The 19,994-nt window shown below is 38.6% G+C and overlaps 1 protein-coding gene across 5 annotated transcripts in view; it reads right to left on the bottom strand.

The window, feature by feature from the left end:
* PDPK1 (3-phosphoinositide dependent protein kinase 1) overlaps positions 1–19,773 on the bottom strand; it is a 30,910-nt gene extending 11,137 nt beyond the window's left edge. Inside the window, exons 1-8 of one of the 5 annotated variants that reach the window (XM_050317515.1) lie at positions 19,633–19,772; positions 7,529–7,588; positions 7,319–7,411; positions 5,591–5,633; positions 5,255–5,392; positions 3,955–4,099; positions 1,454–1,551; positions 618–693 (exon numbers count right to left, since the gene is read on the bottom strand). In XM_050317515.1, the coding sequence (XP_050173472.1) occupies positions 618–693; positions 1,454–1,551; positions 3,955–4,099; positions 5,255–5,392; positions 5,591–5,633; positions 7,319–7,411; positions 7,529–7,588; positions 19,633–19,656 (677 nt within the window). In that variant the 5' untranslated portion in view covers positions 19,657–19,772. Of the gene's footprint in view, positions 1–617; positions 694–1,453; positions 1,552–3,954; positions 4,100–5,254; positions 5,393–5,590; positions 5,634–7,318; positions 7,589–13,847; positions 13,881–19,566 lie in introns of those variants that run through there. The other 4 variants (XM_050317514.1, XM_050317516.1, XM_050317513.1 and 1 more) reach the window with 4 other exon arrangements.
* Between the last annotated feature and the right edge of the window lie 221 nt (positions 19,774–19,994).

Here is a 19,994-nt window from a genome sequence, read left to right on the forward strand (position 1 = left end):
AGTGATTAACTTACTCTTCCATCATGACAATAAAACAGATCTACACATTCAGTAGATTACCATCAACAAGCAGTTTTAATGAGTTAAGAGATTTCTTAAGGGCATCACTCATACCAGGCACAGAGATGAGCTTTAAAGCATTGCAAACCTCAAGTACAGCTTAGCAAAAATAACTGCAAGTTGATCTAAATACAAGTCAAAGAAAGCTGCAGCCTTTCCTCTAACTGACAGCATGCGACATTGGTTGCTACTACAGCAGGAAATACCATTATTTGAGCAAGCTTATATAAAACAGAATTAAAATAATTATATTATTTGGATAACAGAAAAACCTGATACATTTATGGGTAAGAAATCCAATTTCACATTATACACCTGCAACAACACCTAATCCTGTTTGTAGAACTCCAGAAGGTAGACGAATTGAGGAAAACAGCATTAAGACAAAAAGCAATACTTGCTAAGAAAAAAAATTTTCAAACTCTCTTAAAAAAACCTTTATACGCAAGCATCTTATTTCTTTACAATACTAAGCTTTCTTGCTTGATTTATCCAGTCCTCCCCATTTAACAGTATCCTGACAGAGTCAGTGAAGTTCTGAAATGTAGAGTCCTCACCTTTTACAGGCAGATTTCTCTGTCAGCAGTTCTGGAGAAACATACTGTGCTGTCCCTACAAATGAGTTTGCCCGCGCTGGTAAGGAAACAGAAAGAAATAAGCCAAACACATACTTATGGATAAGCCAATCTTTCTCTTCCTCCCCTGTACCGACCCAGTTAAAGAAACCTGCAAAGGCAATACCTTGCAAGTTACATAAAGCTACCAAGAATCCATAGGAATTTAATTTCTCTACCAATCCACACAACCTGCTTGGAAGAAACAACTCAGTCTCAGTGATACCTATGTGGTTCAAAAAGTTGGGCATTTAGGTACTTGGTCAGTTATAAAGTCTACCAACACAGGCTTACTACATTCAAGAAAAAAAAATTATCAAATTCAGTTCAGCTTAGTGCTTTTTTCAGGCATTGCTTGCAACATCTATTTACAGGTTATTACTAACAACTAGTGACACAAGAATTCTGTAACTTTCAGTGGCTATCAGAGTTGCACAAATGTGGAGTTAAAGACATTAGCAGAGTAAAAACTCACTGTATCAGCTGAGCCACAGTACCTCTGTTTGTATTCTTGTCTTGCAAATGAAAACTAAGTAATTTGAAGTAGTTTGACTTCCCACTATATTTGGTGACAGCTGGCTATAACACTACACCAAATATTACCTTTTGTGACATAATCCAAGCAGTGACACTCAAAACTGTTTCAAGATCTCTCAGTGACTTAGATGAAGTTAATGATATTTGAAAGTTACAATGTGGTAAATAAAACATATGTGCATTTTCAAAGGACCACTGGCTATAATTATCTGTGTTACATAATGAAATAAACAATGGCATACCTTGTCTGCTATCTGCAGATAATACTTTTGCTGTTCCGAAGTCCGTTATTTGAATGTGCATGTCTTCATTTAATAAGATGTTCTCTGGCTTAAGGTCCCTGGAAAAGACAGATTTATATGTTCAAACACCATGCAAATGAAAGCTGCAAAACTGTCTAGTGACTTAGGTACACAATGTTATCATAAATGATGCACGCATTCTATAAACATTGTTGCGACAACTTTCCTCTAACTTGTAGCTGTCAACCTGCAGACTATCACATTTTCATAAGTCCCTTAATAACATTTTTTCTAAAAAGACCTTAAGTAATTAATTGTCTCAAAACTACACTACTGTGCATCTCAACAGAAATGAAAAAAAAAAAAAAAAACAACAAAGAAAACCCCCAAAACAATCCCCCCCAAACAAACAAAAAACCACCTCCCAACAAATCCCAACAAAAATCTCACCCCACAAAAACCCACACAAACCCCCAAGCCCTTTCACTCCAAAGTCTTAATTTAAATAACACCTAACAGACTGATATGGCATTAAGATCTTCTAGGCCTGTTTCCTCGGTGTAAAACTCCACTTAGTCAAACAGTGGCAAACCTAGCCCCAGCTAAATGTCCAGACTACCACTCCAGGTCTACAGTAAGAACTGTAGACCATCTCCACACATAATCTGTCTTTCAAACCTACACCTACCATTTGCATGAACATTGCCACCATTCCGAATAAAACCAAACCTCACAGTATCACAAACACAATAGACAGCAATATAGAGTTAGATGTCAAGAAGCCTGTTAGCAACAAAATAAAGAGCATCAGGTGACACTGATATGGTATTTCTTTGCACAAAGTTTCCTCATCTGAAAAGATTACGTACTTCTCCCTCCTAAGCATCTCTGAATGCTCATAAAGAAATCAAGGATCATGGGAGTTGTTTTGGTTGACTGGTAAGAAAAAAACAGTGCAAATTCAAAGCTGTTTCCATCAACCACTGTGCAGCATTATTTTCATCAGATTGCAGCCCCCTATTACGGAAAAGCATGGGTTGTACAATTTAAAGATTAGCACAGAGCAATTAAAATGAAGTAATTATGACATACAAGCCATAAAAATCCTCTTCATTTTCCTGTAACTAATCTCAGAGAGACATAGAAAGTACGTGAATGGAATGGACCCTTTTAACAGTTCTATGTGAGGCTTTTTTACATATACATTTGTATGTAGACATATTGTACTCTATACACACATATGCACAGTGTTTATATTATACACCTACATTAATACTGTATTATGGATTTACAGCTCTATATCTAGAAACACAGAGATATATCTGTAATAACGTTTCCAGAGTAGCCTGACATCTGAAACTGGTTCTGTCTCATGTCCTATTTCTTTAGGCAGCAGAAAATCCCAAGAGCTTTCAGGCACTGCTAGAGCTGTGGTCTTATACATACTAAGTTCTCTAATTGCACAATCTCACTATTTTCTTTTGAGCTTCTCATAAGGGCCTTCATATGAAGACAAGTATAAAGCAGCTCTTCTGTAACATAACATTTCCAATATAGGCTTAGTAACACTGACAATCATGCTGCATTCATTTTATAAGCCTTCTCTCAGCCTAAAATGTGGACTGTAAAATGGAATGAAACTGGGAATTCTCGAACATTTTTTCACCCCTGTGGAAAATCTTATGCTTTTATACTCTCCACATCCATCCTCCTTAGATTCTATTCCAAATTATTACACAAAAAAGTATTAGAAAAGCACTTTTTCCTTTTAAATGTAACTGAAAGAAGTAATGCTATCAGAATTATAATCAGCCAGCTTTCTGCCAACTAGCATTTACTGTTTCACAACAACTGCTTGGTAACGTACAGACGCAATAGATTCCTTACCCAAAATGAAGATCTGCAGCTCAGATGTTTAGCACTTAAAAGCTTAATTTATTTAATACACACGAATGAAAAAACATGATTATCCGAAGAATACAATTACACCCAGAACAACTGTGAAAGTACTACTAGAAACTTTGCTAGATTTTACCATTTACCTAATTATTGTTCAGCTTTGTGGAAATTGTTCACTCGGTGAAAACTGATATAGATTAATTTTACTTGATTACATAGCACACACTAAATCGCACACCAGAAAAATTCTAGTTACCTTTGCTACATAACAGCACAGGAAAAAAAGCGTAGTTAAACAAAAAGTCAGTTTCTGTTTTTAGACTAACTGATCAAGCTTGAAAGACAAGCTTTTGGTAATGTTAATTCTAGACCAAAAGGTTTTCTTACTTCTTCCTGCTACAACAGTTTGTATAACAACAGAGATTGGCTCTCCTCCTCAAGTTTTCTACGTTTAGCTACTGATGTTAACAATACCAGTGCTGATCAAATGCTACTATGTGCTCATTAGGTTTCCACAAAATCCACCTTTGCTTTAAACTTCACAAAGAATGTTTCTAGAAAAAAACATAATCAACTGCATGTTGGTCTCAACTTTGTATTACCTGTGAATTATTCCTTTCCCATGCAAATACTCCAGGGCTGATACAATTTCTGCAGTATAAAACCTGGTACAGGTCTCATCAAATGAACCAATTTTGCGTATATACTTCAGCAGCTCTCCGTTTTTGGCATAGCTAAGCCCAAAATCTGCATGTAAGTAGTTAAGGTCTATCTCTAAGCCATTCTAAAACAAAAATTCCCACATCTCATTCCAAAGAAAAAATAATACTAAAAATACATGAACAGGAGGGAGGAAGTTGGTTAATTTGAAACTCTGCATGGCAGCAGCCCAAAAGAAACACTTTAATACATTAACAACCTAGCACACAGGTCCCAACACAGCAAAGACTACATAAAGCGGTAACTTTGTTGTTTTTTCAGACTGAGACCCAACTAAGTAATTAAAATGGTATACATAATTGTCCTCAAAGAGAATTATTTACAGTAAAAACTGATATAAGTTTAAAATTGCCCCCTCACCTGAGAAGTACCAGAGCAAGTGCCTCCACTACAAAGAGCCCCTGTGAGCTCTTCTAGCGTGTGCTGCATGAACTCTTAGGGCCTGCGAGCACTGCCCATAGCCTCTGGGAAAATCACAACTACTAAAAATAGACTGATCTATCCCTTTATCCTTCACACAGCCAACGGGAAGCAGGAAGTTTAGGAGGAAGTTCACATAATTAACGTTTCCTTCACAAGGAAAAAAAATAAAGCCAACTTCCAACCAACGAGCTTCCAGGACAAAACTGTAATTTGCAATTACTGCTAGAGAGAGAGCATGTGAAACAGAAGCCCAAACAGAAGATTCAGATTATTCTGTAAGCACTTTTACACAAGAAAAATTTTAATTATAGCTCTAATTGCAAAAAAAAAAAAAAAAAGTAGTAAATATAGCTGGCTACCCCTATTAAATACTGGAATCGTGGTGTTTTACTATACATATCACAAATAAAACACTTATCACACACTTCTCATACACCACCCCAATTTAGTATTTTTAAATTACTTTCAACCAGGATTGATGCAAGTCACCCTTCACACCCTTCAACATTTACCACATGGACAATTTGTTTTATTGCTCTCCCTTGTCCCACAAGACACCCACTCTTCTCTTTGAGGGGATCCACTCATTCCATCTGCTTAATTTCTATTAAAAGCATGACTGTACTGCAGCACATACATTAGGTTATTTTAAGTACCTGAAGTTATTTTCATCATTCCTATTAGACCATGTTTCAAAGGAACCAAAACTGGGTTCCTTTTAAGAAAGTGTTACAGCAAGTTTTAGAACACAAAGGATACATAGCTTTTCATCATCCTGAAAGGTGAAGTAGAGTTTCACAAAAAAAGGGTGATCCAGACGGGACATTACATCTCTCTCTCGTGTCACATATGGCACCTTGTTCTCTTTTATGATATGACGTTTTTCCAGAATTTTAACTTAATGAAAAAAAAGAGAGTGAAAATAGAATAGGTACAATCAAATGAAGCGCATTTAAGTAATTTGTTCTGGGGCTTTTTGGTTTGATAAAATTATCATAAAACCACTAATTCTGTTTTTTTCAACAGGTGTTTTGTAACAGGACTAAGTTGATGTTAAATTTTCTAAAAGTTCATGTTAAAGGAGCCAATACTTACTGGCATACTCTCTAGAACTTGCCAATTCTCGAGCCAAGACGACCTGTTGCCAGAGGAGAAAAAACTTATTGTAACTGGTCATTAAAGACATACACTAACACTGATTTTGATCTTCCAGTAGGTATTTAGAACACAACAAAATATTTAAGCATGTGTTCTTATTATGCTGGCTTCAGCAAGACTTCTACGGAAATTCAGTTCAGCATAGCAATGCTTGTTTTGCTAAAAGACACACTTGAGAGGGTAAACGCTGATTTATTTTTTTTCCAGAAGAATTCTGAAAATTGTAACGTAAGTCACAGTAAATTACCAAATCTTCTTAAAGGGTGAGGAATATTTATAAAAATCTAATTTTCACAGTACTTTCCTTAACATAAATGGTGAAGATTGAAAGGTAAAAATTATCTGAGAGATCAAAAGTAGAAAGTCAGACAGAACTTTTAGCTATTTACAGTGTGTTAAGAAGCTTTAAATAAAGGGAATGGCGGATTTCCAATTAGTAGAAGCAAGAGACGAAATTTCAGGCAAGCAGGCTTATATTTTTAAAGAAAAGATTTTGGGGGAACACAAATTAAAGCTCATTTTCAAGAAAGAAATTTATAAAAGGCAACTTCAAAGACAATCGGAAAAGTGCCCTTGCATGAATGCATGCAATAATCTTGTAACAACAAATGACTAAAGTTTTCAGGCTTTCCCACTGTAAGTTTATATCCATTTCAACACCTTGCTAGAATCTCAACTTTATACTAATTGCATAGTTCTTACCAAGACAAGCTCCTAGACCAGTTCCAGTCCTTTATACCTGTGATGGTTCAGACCTGGCTCCCTGCCAAATGCCCGAACCCACAGTAGCAGCCCCCCTTCCTTTCCCCTCCCTTCTTCCCCCAGGGCAAAGGAAAAAAAACCTATGTAAATTGAAGAACCCGAAATCAAGCTACTTATATAAAAATATATATTTTATGTATGTTACAGTTATATACAGTTAAGATGGTATGTACACAGCAAACGGGAATCTAAACACCCTCCGAAGGGATAGGGAAAGGGGACAAAAGGGACAAAAGGGGACAAAAAGGGACACCAAACAGATATACGCAATCAAACCCGAGAACTAGCAAAATAACTAGTAAAACAAATCTCACCACGTCCCTTAGAAAAGTAGGATTGGCAGACACGGCCAGCACTCTCCAAACCTCCACGTGCCAGGCCAGCGGTCGCTGCAGGCCTCAGCCTTAGATAAGCGAGACCAACGCAAGGACTCACTGTTCCCAAACCTCACCGGAAGAGAAGAGAGTGAAGGCCTCTCCTCCCTTCTTATTTATACCCTGATTTACATAAAACTCGTATGGAATACTGGGAACACTGCCCCTTCCTTGGTTACAAACTGGTCACCAAGGAAGGCCTAGATTAAAACTACCACAATACCATAAACTTTTAACATAAGCTAATATGCTATCACACTTCCATTAGAAAGCAATGTTGACTGAAAATCCAAGCATTAAGACATTAGGATAAAATGGAACTTTTTATTAATTTAGAAGGTGCTTGGAAAAAATCAGCCCCCATATTTAGTGCAACACTATTTTAACAGTTCACCTTAAAACCACTATGTCCCATTCATTTACTCTTCAAGCTGTTCTTTCCAGACTTAAATCTCAGCAATCTTACACACACAACAAATTCTGAAGTTTATCTAAGATATTTGGCACCTCTTATAAAAAGTAAAGTTACCGTTGAGAAAGATCCTTCACCCAGAATTTTCCCAAATTTGAAGTCATCAGGTCGTTTCTTTCGAGGTTGTGGAGGCTGCTGTCCTGTATGTTGCTGCAAGGAGTTGGAATTAGATCTTGATTCAGGTGCCGTGCTCTCCATGTTAGATCCCTGTCTGCTGCCACAGGGGGAAATGACAGGGGGAGTGCCGGAATCCGCTTGGTTCCTCACCATTGATGGAGATGAGCAGGAGCATAACACCACACTTGACTGGATTGGAACAGCATCATACTGAAAAGAGAAATTAAACTGTTATTCCCATATCTGGCAAAACAGCACTTTATTTCCACAGAAATAAATCACGTAAAGTCTTCTTTGTAGGGGTTATCATTAGAAATTTCTTTAGGAGGGAATGTCAGTATTTATTTTAGCAGCTTCAAGTTGTTAAACAACTCTGTTTAGGTCATGCTGTCACATAGCCATAAGTCAAATGTCTGAATACTTTATTAAAGAATGCTTTTTTCAAACTTAAGAGAATGCTCCCTAACACCAAGTTACCAAATTTCACAGTACATTCTCCTACAATTAACGTGATCTTTAAACTTCTAGTTATACCAGGAACACCTGTTTTACTAGTAACATTAGTTCAGAAATCCAAGTTACAATGAACTGTAAATGATCACATGAAAATTTTATTGGAGACAAAGGACACATTCCTATTTTTTTACTTGGAATTTCACTTTCTTCAGTACTATTGGGGAAGGACAAGAAGAAAAGAGATAACATACAAAAGGTAGATCAGCTGGAGGGTTTAATAATCAGCAATATCTAATGCCTAATGCCTTTTTTTTTTTTTTTAAGAATGCTCTGGTTCATGACCTTTTAAAACAAGGGAGATTATATTATTTAAATTGTACATATGATCACATAAAGACAACCCAACTGCAAAACAAAGAACCAGACACTGCCCAGAAAACAGCAAGTACAAAAAACATGCTCCTAAAACTGAATCATGCAATATACAAAGCAAGTCATTATTTGGTACCCTTTCATCAATTCTCCCTAAGGAAGGCCATGGAACCTTATCAAGCTGCTTTCCATCCCTTTTGGTAAAATCTCATTAGTCTCTCAGAGTGTCCTTCAGATGTTTTACTTAAAACTGGACAGAAAATGTAAACGATAGGAGAGCTCTGCTAACTGATGCTGACAAAAAAAACTTAAAGGGTACCTAAACACAGGAAATGTTTAAGAAAGCTAACACCATGTCTGAACATTATTTTTTTATCTCAGTATTCCAACATACATATAGTAGAATGAAACAATGACTTAATGAAAATCTCCTAACCTCAAAATAGATGTATTCTACAACTCTGACCTAGTCTGTAACATACATTGTGTTGATATTCAATTAAAAATTACTTCTGACAAAAAGAATTTTTTACCTCATGAATTTCAATTTGACTTAGAACAATTTTCTGCATTTCTGTCAGAACTCACTTTAGAAGGGAATCGGACTTGTATTTAATCACGTATACGGTCTTAAAGCGTAGCTTCCAAATTAGCAATTCCTCACTTGGCTGTGCTCTGTGCAGGAGGAAAATACTGCCTTTATTTACTGCTAATCTTGATACTATTATTATGAGAGCTGCAGATACACATTAAAGTATATGTGTTGTAAATCACAGTTCCTTTCATGCCTTATATACATATATTTTAGCTGATACCTTCCCCAGACTAACTATTGCCCCCAACATTTTCACAGCCCAGATGAATCACCTCTCCTTCAGACAGCTACTCAAACACCAGCCGGTAAAAAAGATACACACTAGCTAGAATTAAAACAGGTTGTACCCTTTCCCAAAAAGACTGACACAAGCATGACTGCTCAGCAACTGAAGTGATGCCAATATGAGAAACATCTCATTAATCGAAATATAGAAAATAAAACACACATGCACACACACTAAATATCAGGATTTAAATGATGAACTGGCTCCAGTCATGCTGTTCTAGAGCAGATGAGGATTTACACATAAATAAAGCAATAGCATTGCAGGGAGGTCTGATTAGATTCTGCAGCTAGTGAGATCAGCCTGAAAACATAAACAAGCAAGAAAAAAAATCCACCACAAAATCCACCAGAGAGCACTAAGAGAGAGGGGGGAAAAGGTGTTGGATGCAGTGTGTTTCCTTACACCATATTTGAAACTAAGTCACAATGAATATCAAGTACTGAAAAGTCCTAAGGGAAGAGAAAGGAGTGAAGGACTCTGTAGGAAGAGAAGGTTATTTCCAGCCAGTGTATAACATCAATTAGTCCCCTCATTTGCTTAAAGGAAAGTCAAGATTAAGAAAAAGGAGGACAGAGGAAGATGCAATAGATTTAAAGGATCAGTTACCTAAGAAATGACAGAACCACGCAACTAGGTCCGTTATGTTGCACCTCAACGTTTATAGAGAAAGGTAATTCCTACACTTGTCTTTCCACTCTCCACATATTCTTCTTCAGTATTTTGTGTCCTGTATTATTTACCTTCTCAGTTGTATTTTGAAAGAAAGACTCCAAAAAACATGTCTGCTTAGATGCAGACATTTTTTAGTGAGATATGAGGTCAATCACTAAAGAATTTTAAAACCTTCTAAACTGCACTTGTAGTTCTCAGAAGCTTGAGGATGATCTCCTTCTAGCAATTACCAACATTTCCCAACTGGCAAGCCAGTGAAAGCACGGACACTCATAAAGTGACAACAGACTTACTTATTCCATGTCATGGATCACCATGGACCACCCTGATTACCACTGCTCTACTAATTTTATTTCTGTTTTTAGAAACTAGTCTCTAACACTATCTACTTTCCCAAGCCCTTAAGGGTGCTCTTTTTCATTTACATTCACATAGATATTGTTTCCTTCTTACTGCAACATACTCTGAATTTGAAAACCTTGTAAGAAAGAAAATAACAAACCTGCTGACAGTATTTGAAATCATAGATCAACAGACATATCAAAATCTTCATTAATTTTCACTAAATCACTAGAAACAGGTTTCCTTTTATTTACATGCCACAAAGTAAGTTCTTATATGGTTCTTTTCCCATTTTGCCTACAAACCGGAGAAATAAACTTTAAAAGAAGTAAACCTGAATCAATGCAAAAAGCCCACTAGATACCACTACATTTTTCCTTTCCTTTCCTCCCAGTCATCTAAATGGACTCATACCTTTTGGAATAATTTTTGCAATTCAGCATTTTGACAACTACACTATCACTATACCTTTTAATGTGTATAGTATCTATACATATCTATATGCATCAAACAAATACCACGCTGCTCTAAAGCAAGTACAAACACAACAACTTCATCTCTATCAGCTTCTTCCTACCACAAAATCTGCAACACTACTTTTGCTGAGACAGTTCTATCAACACTGACAGCACAAAAAAATACTTATAGAGACTGGGCTTTTTGAAACTTCTAGTATTTTTTACTTCTCTCCTAACTGATAGGATACTGAACCCTGAAGATGCCTGAGAATACCTATCCTACCACTGCAACTCTACAAGGAAGATCCCATTCCTGTTAAGAAAGTCAGCATGAACGAGGTCCAGACCTCTCAGCTGCCTAATAACACTGAGTCTGACTGCTGACCATTCCTGAATCTCAGGCTGCAGTAAGACAGACATAATCACAAAAGCTCTTCCCTCCAGCTACCTACAAGGGTAATTTTTTGGAAGCAGACCTTGCTAACAGAAAGTATTATTTATATAAAGCAACATGACCTCTACACCTCAAGTAGTACATTTGTGTTGATTACAAACAATGCTAATGAGACTGTATAAGCTAGAAGACTGGCCCAACCCTCCTATGAATGTTTTTATGGTAAACTGTATTACAGGTCTACTAAATTAATGCAGACAGACATCCCTAAAACATTTAACTTGCCATTATATAATAACTGAAATACAGAATACTGTGGAGAAAGGGGAATATACACAGGCTATACTATTTAACATTGGTTAAATTTGTAAACAACTTATATTTAAGAGTCATCCCCAAACACAGACCCCTTCCAGTTCACAGCTGGACTGACTCTCAAACCAAAAAGGTTGAAAGAAACAGAATAACTGTACAAATTTAATGACTGAGGGAAAAAACACCCAACAAACAAAACTGCATACCATTAGGTAAAAAAACCATGTTTCTCTTACTTAAAGTGATCTAAAACTTTTGGTAAATTAGATAGAGTCAGACCTTACTTTTGTTTCTACCAAAACATTGCTACAAATTAAAATATGGTCCAAGACCTTAGGTATAATGATGGCAAACAAGTGGAGAAAGAACTTAAGCTAGTCCATACTTGAATACACAGAATTAAAAAGCATGAACTACAAGAAGCAAAGTCCTAATGCCACTAGTAGAGTGCAAACATTAAGGATAAAAACCAAAACAAACCAGTTTCAGGAGAAAAATCAAGACACTGAATTCCTGGGGTGGGGGGAGTGGGGGAATCTAACCACCTGACTAGATTAAGGTCCTGAAACTCATGTTTATTAAAGAACTTGACTGTTTCAGCCATGTGGTAATACAGAGCTCTGAAAATTAGGATCACCTGAAATTCAACAGAACCCATAGTGGATGTAAGAACTACGGAGCAGTGTATGTCATGAGTGGTAGACTAAATTATTGTAAGAAATTCACAGACTATCATGAAGATAAATCAATACAAATATGTACGCCCTATATCACCAAAGTCTGCTTAAGAAATTGTGGGATTCAGAAAGCAACATAGAATACTCTGAGATATCTATAAATTTATCTTTTCACTTACAAATGAAAACTGAGAGGCTTTCAAAACAGAAATGACATGATACAGTACAACAGAGCCTCCCTGGCTGTCACAGTATTCCATCACATCTTTGTGATGGAATACTCTTACATCTCTGCCAAATACAGCTCTCTGGTACAGGGATAGCTTCCAAAATCTACAGATCTAAGACTTACAATACAAACTAATAGATCTTGAAGTAAAAATGTGAATTCCATATGTTAACCTGCACAATTAAGAAGGAATAAAAGCTTTTATTTCACATCAAGAGAAGGCAATTGCTTTCACTGGACAGGTGTTTTGTAGTTTTAGAAATAAAGCCGACTTGCCACTATTTATCAATACTGAGATTCCGCTATAGACAGTTTAAGTTAGATAGGGTTGGCCTGAGAGGTTTTGTAAATTATTTTGACATTGTCGTATAAACTACAAGTTCTGAAATTGAAATTTTATTTTGTATTGCTTGTAATTTAAACACTGACAACCTGGGGTTTTAAAGGGAAAAAATTAATAGCTGGCAGTTATACTTAATACATTCATGGCACACTAGTGTTTCAGAGGGTTGACAAAGATGCAGCAACTGCATCTGACACATATCTTGTATCTAAAAAAGAGACCAGAAGGGGCAATTAACAGATATTATGCACAGCTTTCCCACTGGCCTCCTCCCCTCTCTTATGCCACAGCTAAAATGTTTACCTTCCCTATGTTCCCCAATACCTATTTGTGACAGTCTCCACTTCAAAGGCTAGAGTGCAACACACCCCAGGAGTTCCAGCATATTCCAAAATTAAAAAGCAACTCAGCAGGTCAGATACTAAGGCCTGAATATGTCCTCAAACTATGCCTCTTAGTACCTAAAATGAGAATGCAGGCAAAAGCAGTGTAGGTCAGATACAAGAAACTTAAGATACAAAAAAACACTGATTCAGAAAAACAAAATCCAACTAAAAGCCTCACCTTTCAGTGCAGAAAGCACAGTACAGGTTGGACTTCCCAATATATACCAATTCCATACAGGAGTGGTTTGCAGGAACTGTAATGACTATTGTGTGATCCCTATCAATATTTAACACCAGTTTTCCTTTCATAAACTGTTGCTACACCGGAGAGAGCGCCCTGAATGAAGGTAACCCAGAGCAACATTAGACGGTGTGCTTCCATAAACTGCAGCAAACATCAATTCTCAGACCTTACATGCTCATGTCTATTTCTGCTCTGGACTTCTGTCTAAAAACCAATTGTCAGACTTTCTGCTAAGTGACCAACAGCATCCTCTTTCTGTTATCCAACTGTATGTTTGTGCATAGAGAAACAATATACTGAATAATTTACCAAACTCCATTGCATGCCAGTTTCCATTTATATATGCTTAGAAGTTTGTCAGATAATTTAAAGAATTTAACAATACGACTATCTGCCAACAATATTATTCCTCTAAGGAATGAAAATACTTGCCTAAAGAGAAAAAACATTCATTAGAAAGTTTCACTAGATACTGTCCCTATCTTCTCATTATAACCTAAAATCAAGCATGTAATGAATGGAACAAAACATAGATTAAACCAAGCCTCAGCACTACTTCTGAGTGCACCACACGGCTAGTAAACTGTTCGCCTACCTAACAGGTTAACTTTGACACTCTAGTACATACTGCCATATTAAAATAAAATTAAAATATCATAGTAATTTGAAGGTATTTAAAAACATGTACTTTGCTTACAGTTTCAGCTTGACAGTATTTCAACAGGATTCCTAAGAGTAAACACTCCTCTACAAAAAAAAAAAAAAAAAAAAAAAGGCATTTATTAAAAACTCTACTATGTTACAAAGATATTTTCCTGAGACAACAGGATGCTCCTTTCTACAAAGTTGTTCTTTGAAGATCATAATAAGCCATTTTCTTCAAATTGCAGCAAACTCTTACTCCAAGTATTATTTGTAGATATTAAAAAAGCATTAACATCAAACATTAGCCTTCTCTAGCACAGTGGTTTGCATTTATGTTGCATAAAGCTGCATCAGCAGTCCTTCAAACCTCATCAACAAATGGTATACAAAGATGACTGTACAGAACTTAAAATTTAGCTCATAACTCAACAAACTGGATCAATTCCACACATCTTGAAGAAACTGACCATTAGTCAGCAAAGCAGTCTGAAGCCAAAAAATTTGTCAAAATCAGTACTTTGATAAAGGTTCATAAAGGGTTACCAATTACTACATTTAAATGATCAGATTAAAACCTCGTATTTCAATTATAAAAACTATTTTAATACAACTTTGTTTTGCAAAAGAATCTGAAGTCATACATCTATCGGGGGTGACATTTTTCGATCTCAGAAGTTGCCATGTGAAAAACTGTTGCTTAATAGACCATTTTTATTACTAAACCATGTAAATTTCAAAAGCATTCAGCTATATAAAAAGGATTTTTTGTTGTTGTTTAAACAGACTGCCATGGTAACTGATTAAACAAGTCTAGGAGCCAACCCACCAAACCAACTACGCTCAACCTTCATGCCCAGTGTTATTCAAAGCTTCTCAAATGCTGGATGGTAAGCACTCATTGCATAAAACTGTTCCCTCAAAGAAATGTCTTAACAGAATATCTTCATAGAAATAACAATAATTTAAAAGACAAGAAGAGATCTTTAAAAATCATGTCTTGGTAATACATTCCAAGATTAAACATTATATGAATTAATGGAAGGGAAAAGCTTGGAACAGATCATTCTTCAAAGACACTATTTTACCTGAAATGGCTGGCACCTTTATGATAGTGGGAAACAGAAGTACTGTTTGTCTACTGATGTTCCTCGCTTTGTGCAGTAAATCCATAACACAGTTCATACATAAGTGAGTAATGAGGATATCAGCTTCATGTTATATCAGCAAAAATATAGCAAATAGGCTCAATGATTTGGAAGCAAAGAGAACACCTCTGCATTATGAGACTGTTTTGACTCTTCATTTAGGGAATAAAGGTATTTTATCTACAAGACTGATTTTATTTCTACAGAAATTAATTTTTCACATACAGAGCAATGCTGATCCAAAACTTTAGTTAATGTAAATGCCTTTCTCTAACTTTGACCACCCTACATACAGTGGCATTTCCTAATCACTAATTTCCAGGCTTCTAATTCCAAATTCAGGTAGGGATTACAGCTAATGAAAGGATTTGTAAGAACCTGCGTATCACAGCCAGTTATACACTCTAACCTCCTCTACTGCTAGGCAAGGCACTTAAGTTCCAAGCACCTTCAGGGACAGAGACTATTTAAGGCCTCCTTTCACTGCCCTAAGCCTCAAAACAAATCAGAAACAGGAAACCACAAAAATCTCCAAGTCAGCCTATGGCCCAAATAAAATAATCTAAAGTCAGCCTATGGCCCAAATCATCATCATGGCTGGGCTTCGCGAACAAAGATTTGAGAAGGGCTCTACCCACGCTTGCTACCAGTGCGCTGATGGCTAAAAAGACCAATGCGAGATAGACAAGTCCGGTTGCAGAAGGCACAGCGGAAATACTCCCTAGGTGACATTGACAAGACGCGATTCTTTCTGCGTTGTCTTTTCTCCTTGAGAGTGATCCTTCCTGCGTGTGTTCTCAAAAGAAGCAGCAGCAGTGTGTCTCCAGGCCTCCCAGTTGGAGGCCAGGGTAGACCAGTGCAGACCACATAAACAGATCTAGGCTAGCTCACAAGAAAACAAAAGCTATCTGTGATCACAGTAGTCTATAGATCCCAGGCTACACCAGCAGCTACCTCCCGAGGCACCAGGATGTTCGGGTGCTGCACAGCAGGGATGGGGCTCACTAACACACAGAAGGACTTCTAATACGAGGCTCCTCGTCAGAAGCTTGAGGAAGCAAAGAGAACAGTTTGGGGTGAAGAACAGAGAAGAAGCCACACAGAGGTGGTAGTATATAGATAGAGTTTGTAAAGGATCCATAGCACAGTCAAAAACTGTAAATTAAATTTCTGCAGGATTACTAAAGAACCAAACACCAAACAAGGTAAGTTTGTAATTTTTCACCATAAAGAATTATAAAGTATCTGCCATGTGAAGTATCTACAGCTTGTTTTTTAAAGCAGAAAGCAACTCTCAAGTTCAGTATTTAGTCATGCAGCAAAAGAGTTATTTCCTCCAGCACTGTTAAGTAGAGTCCATAAGATGTCAAAAATAAGGTTCTAGACCAAACAGCTAACTTCATGTTGTGTTCAGTCCTTTCAGACACTTTAGACTGTGGTAACATTCCACAAGCTTACCTGCAAGTAAGATGGTAGAAAGAGAAGTGAGGAGGGAGGACAATCATCTCCTTCCCCTTTATTGTTTCTTTATTACATACAGATAATCTAACCTGGCCACTTGCGAAGAAAGATTTTCCTATTTGAAATACCAGAAACAGCGATTCCTTGGCTTCATACATATTCTTCAGACAGCTCCAACAAGAACAACTTGGGAAAGGATTTTATCTTTCAAACATACTTTAAATTCACTTGCATATCTTCTGATGCCAGAGATGTACTAGTTCTACAGCAATCCCTACAGTTTTTCTAGAGAAAAAAAAACTATATAAAATACAAGTTTACTGTAAAAGAGCAAGGGTTACTAAAATATTTCACATCTTCATAGACCAAACTTATTTTTATTACTTTGCCAGTTTACTACATTTTTCAGTCCAACAAAATGATTGTCCCCCTGGTTTCATGCCTTGTGTACAAAAATTCCAGCAAGACTTTCAATAGTCAGCATCCCTTTCCAAGTTTTTCCTGCACTGCTGCCTTCCAGCTGATCTGCGTTAGGGAAGCGCAGTGAGCCCAAGACTGCTGGGTGTCTTACAACGGCAAGCTACAGCAATCTAATTATAGAGTTTCAAGAGCTACATGAAACAGACATTATTTCTGGCACTGTAAGTAATGGATCAATAACCCAAAGAACAATTTGCTTTAAAGAAAACAGCCTACCCACACAGTGGAATCATTGTTTAGTTGAACATCGCTAATATACCCAGATTATTCTGAGGATCATCTCCTTTCTAAGGGCTACATGCACTTCTTACATTGGAAATATGAATGTATATAAAACTGCTCCTCTTAAAATTTTCAGGTTTTTAACTTTTGAGTACCTCTTCAACATCCAGATCTTTTACTATTTTCTATTCCTGCAGCCTGGTTTGGTAAGAGATTTACAGAAAAGTTATCCCAATTTTTTAGCCTGTGCATGAGTGATAAGGACTAGTCATAGCTTTATGATGAAAACCCAAGAGAAGATATATTAAGTAGATAGGTATGTAGGGAAAACCCCTCAAGCCTATCTGGAAATTTTACAACTACAAATAACCACAAACATAACTCTTAACATAGTCTAATCTAATTCTTAGCATAGATGCAGAACTTACTCTATTGAGAAGCCAGTTACTGGAAAAGTGTAGTTCATATTAGTTCCACTGGGGAAAAAAAAAAAGGCAGCTAGCACTTTTGTTTGGACAGATCCATGACTACACTATAGGTTTTATCAGGTCAGAAACACTGGTAGTATCTAATAATTGCTAGGGCAGCTAATCATTCCAGTGAAGATGTGCTGCAAAAGACATAAATTACCATACTTCCAGACTCTTCATTTTGAGAGAAAGGGCACTTCTTGATTTGACACACAATATACTTACAATGAAAGCATTAACAGCAAATAACTAATACCACACTCATCTCTGCAACTAAAGCAGCACTACAACTGTTTCCCTCTTAAAAGTACAATTCCCTCCTTTTTCACCACGTCTTCAGAAAATAGTAGAATGTTTTTGCAATTGTCCTCACGTACAAAAATATAGAAATTAACTGGTTTGGCAGAGAATTGCAGGAATGTTCCTGTCAAAGCTGCACTCTATTCCCCTCCCTCCCATTCACTGTTATGCATTTACGATAAAAAAAATCATGGAACTTCATCACAGTAATCATTAAATCCATCACACAAACATTAACTTGCTCAGAGCCACAGAAATACCACATCTCCCATGTGTGATATCATCTGCATTAAAAAAAATGGCTGAATCGAGCCACCTCTATCTGGTGCTGCCTGTCAGTACACTCACGTGACCAGAGAAATATTAAATAAAAGGGAAGAGACGGAATTAGTTACCCTGGAAAAAAATCTTTTAATTTTTACAAAAATGGTTGTCAACTTTGTTCTTAATTTTTCCCCCTCTGCATGTTTCTCTTAAGGGCAACTGTATATAGAAAAGGAACAGAAATGCAAGTACTTTGGAGAGGAAAAACCTCAAAAGACAGGCAATAAGCAAGGGCAGAAGCACAAGGGGAAGCATACTCCCTGTTTAAGAGTTCAAGTAAACAGAAATCATTTCTGATGCTAAGAAACAGCAATATAGAGCTGTATCAAGTAGCAAAATTAATGCTTTTAATAACCAAACACTGCTTCGCTTCATAGTCCTTGATGTAGTATCTCATGAGCTCTGCAGGGTTATTCCAATACTTCTATTCTTCAGTCAACAAATATGATTATGTGCAACACCCTAATGAAAAAAATCACTGAGCGTGAAGAGGAGAGCACAATGAAACACGATGTCAACAATCACTATGGCTATACCAGTCTGCACACAGAACAGTGCTGCAGAGTGGAGCTTGGCGGCTTGGAACTGACAGAAAGAACACATGACCCAAAAGCACAGCAGCACGCACACAAGGATGAGGAACAAAGTACTGCCAGTTAAGTTACACCAGCATCAGTGAAAGCTGGGGGTTATTTTTCTTTTCACGAAGGAAGGTCTATACTAAGTAAACTGTACAACCTACAACATGAATTAAGATTTACCATTACCGCACCTGTATACCGGCTACAACTCCACCTTATATTAGTAAGTGCACACAAAATGTCACAGTTTCAGTGTCAGACTAACGTAAACAACTGTGTGTGAAACGGCGTCCTACTGTGACCCTCACGATCTTCCTCACGCGTTTGTTCCCACTACAAAAGAAATCGATTGCAGAGTAACAGCTGCCTCCCTTAGGCCAACACCCCCGGCTCTCCCTGTGGTAGACGGCCCATACCCGGAACCGGCAACGGAGCTCCGCGAGAGGCCGCGGGGCGGCCCCTTCACCCTCGGCCAAGGCCTCGCCTCCAAAGGACCGAGCTCGGGGGGTTGAGGGGGAGCGGGGCCCTCACGCAAGGCCCACGGCGACCTACGAGCGGGGGACGGAAGGAGGACTGGAAGCAGCAGCGCCGAGACCGGCCCCACAGGGGCAGCGCCCGCCCGCCTCGCTCCAGCGGCCGCAGGCGGCGGGGCCGCCCGCGAAACTCCACCGCGGCTCGCCGCCGGCAGAGCGCCGGGCACGGGCGGCCACCGCTCACGGGCCGGCCCCGGCGCCTCGGCCTACTTATTCCGCCAGCACCCCTCGGGCCGCGGCCCCGGGCGGACTCACCAAAGGGCTGCCGGTGCCGGCCATGGCCCGCCCGGCCTGCGAGCCGCCCCCCACGCCCGGACTCACCAGGGGGCTGCCGGTGCTGGCCATGGCCCGCCCGGCCCGGGGTCGCTCCCCGCCCGTTCCGCGCCCGGCGCTCAGCCCAGCCCAAGCCAAAGGGGCACCCGCGTCCCCCGCCCGTGACGTCACCACAACAATCCCCCCGCGGGCGGGACTTCCGCGCGCCCCATGCGCTCACTGGGGGCCGCAGCTGCTGCTCACGCGCAGGCCGAGACAGGGCAGCCCCGGCAGCCTCCGCGCCCGACCCGGATTGAGCATGCGCAGTTGTAGGGGGGACGCTGTCAGACGTAGCGCTAGGTGAGGGCGGAAGAGGGCGGGGCCGCCCCTCGCCCGTGCGCTCACATCCGGCTTCTTGCCACGACACCAAG

This window comes from Myiozetetes cayanensis, unplaced genomic scaffold (assembly GCF_022539395.1).
Source record: "Myiozetetes cayanensis isolate MyiCay16 unplaced genomic scaffold, myiCay2020 scf20-37, whole genome shotgun sequence".
In the NCBI taxonomy this organism is placed as follows: Eukaryota; Metazoa; Chordata; class Aves; order Passeriformes; family Tyrannidae; genus Myiozetetes; species Myiozetetes cayanensis.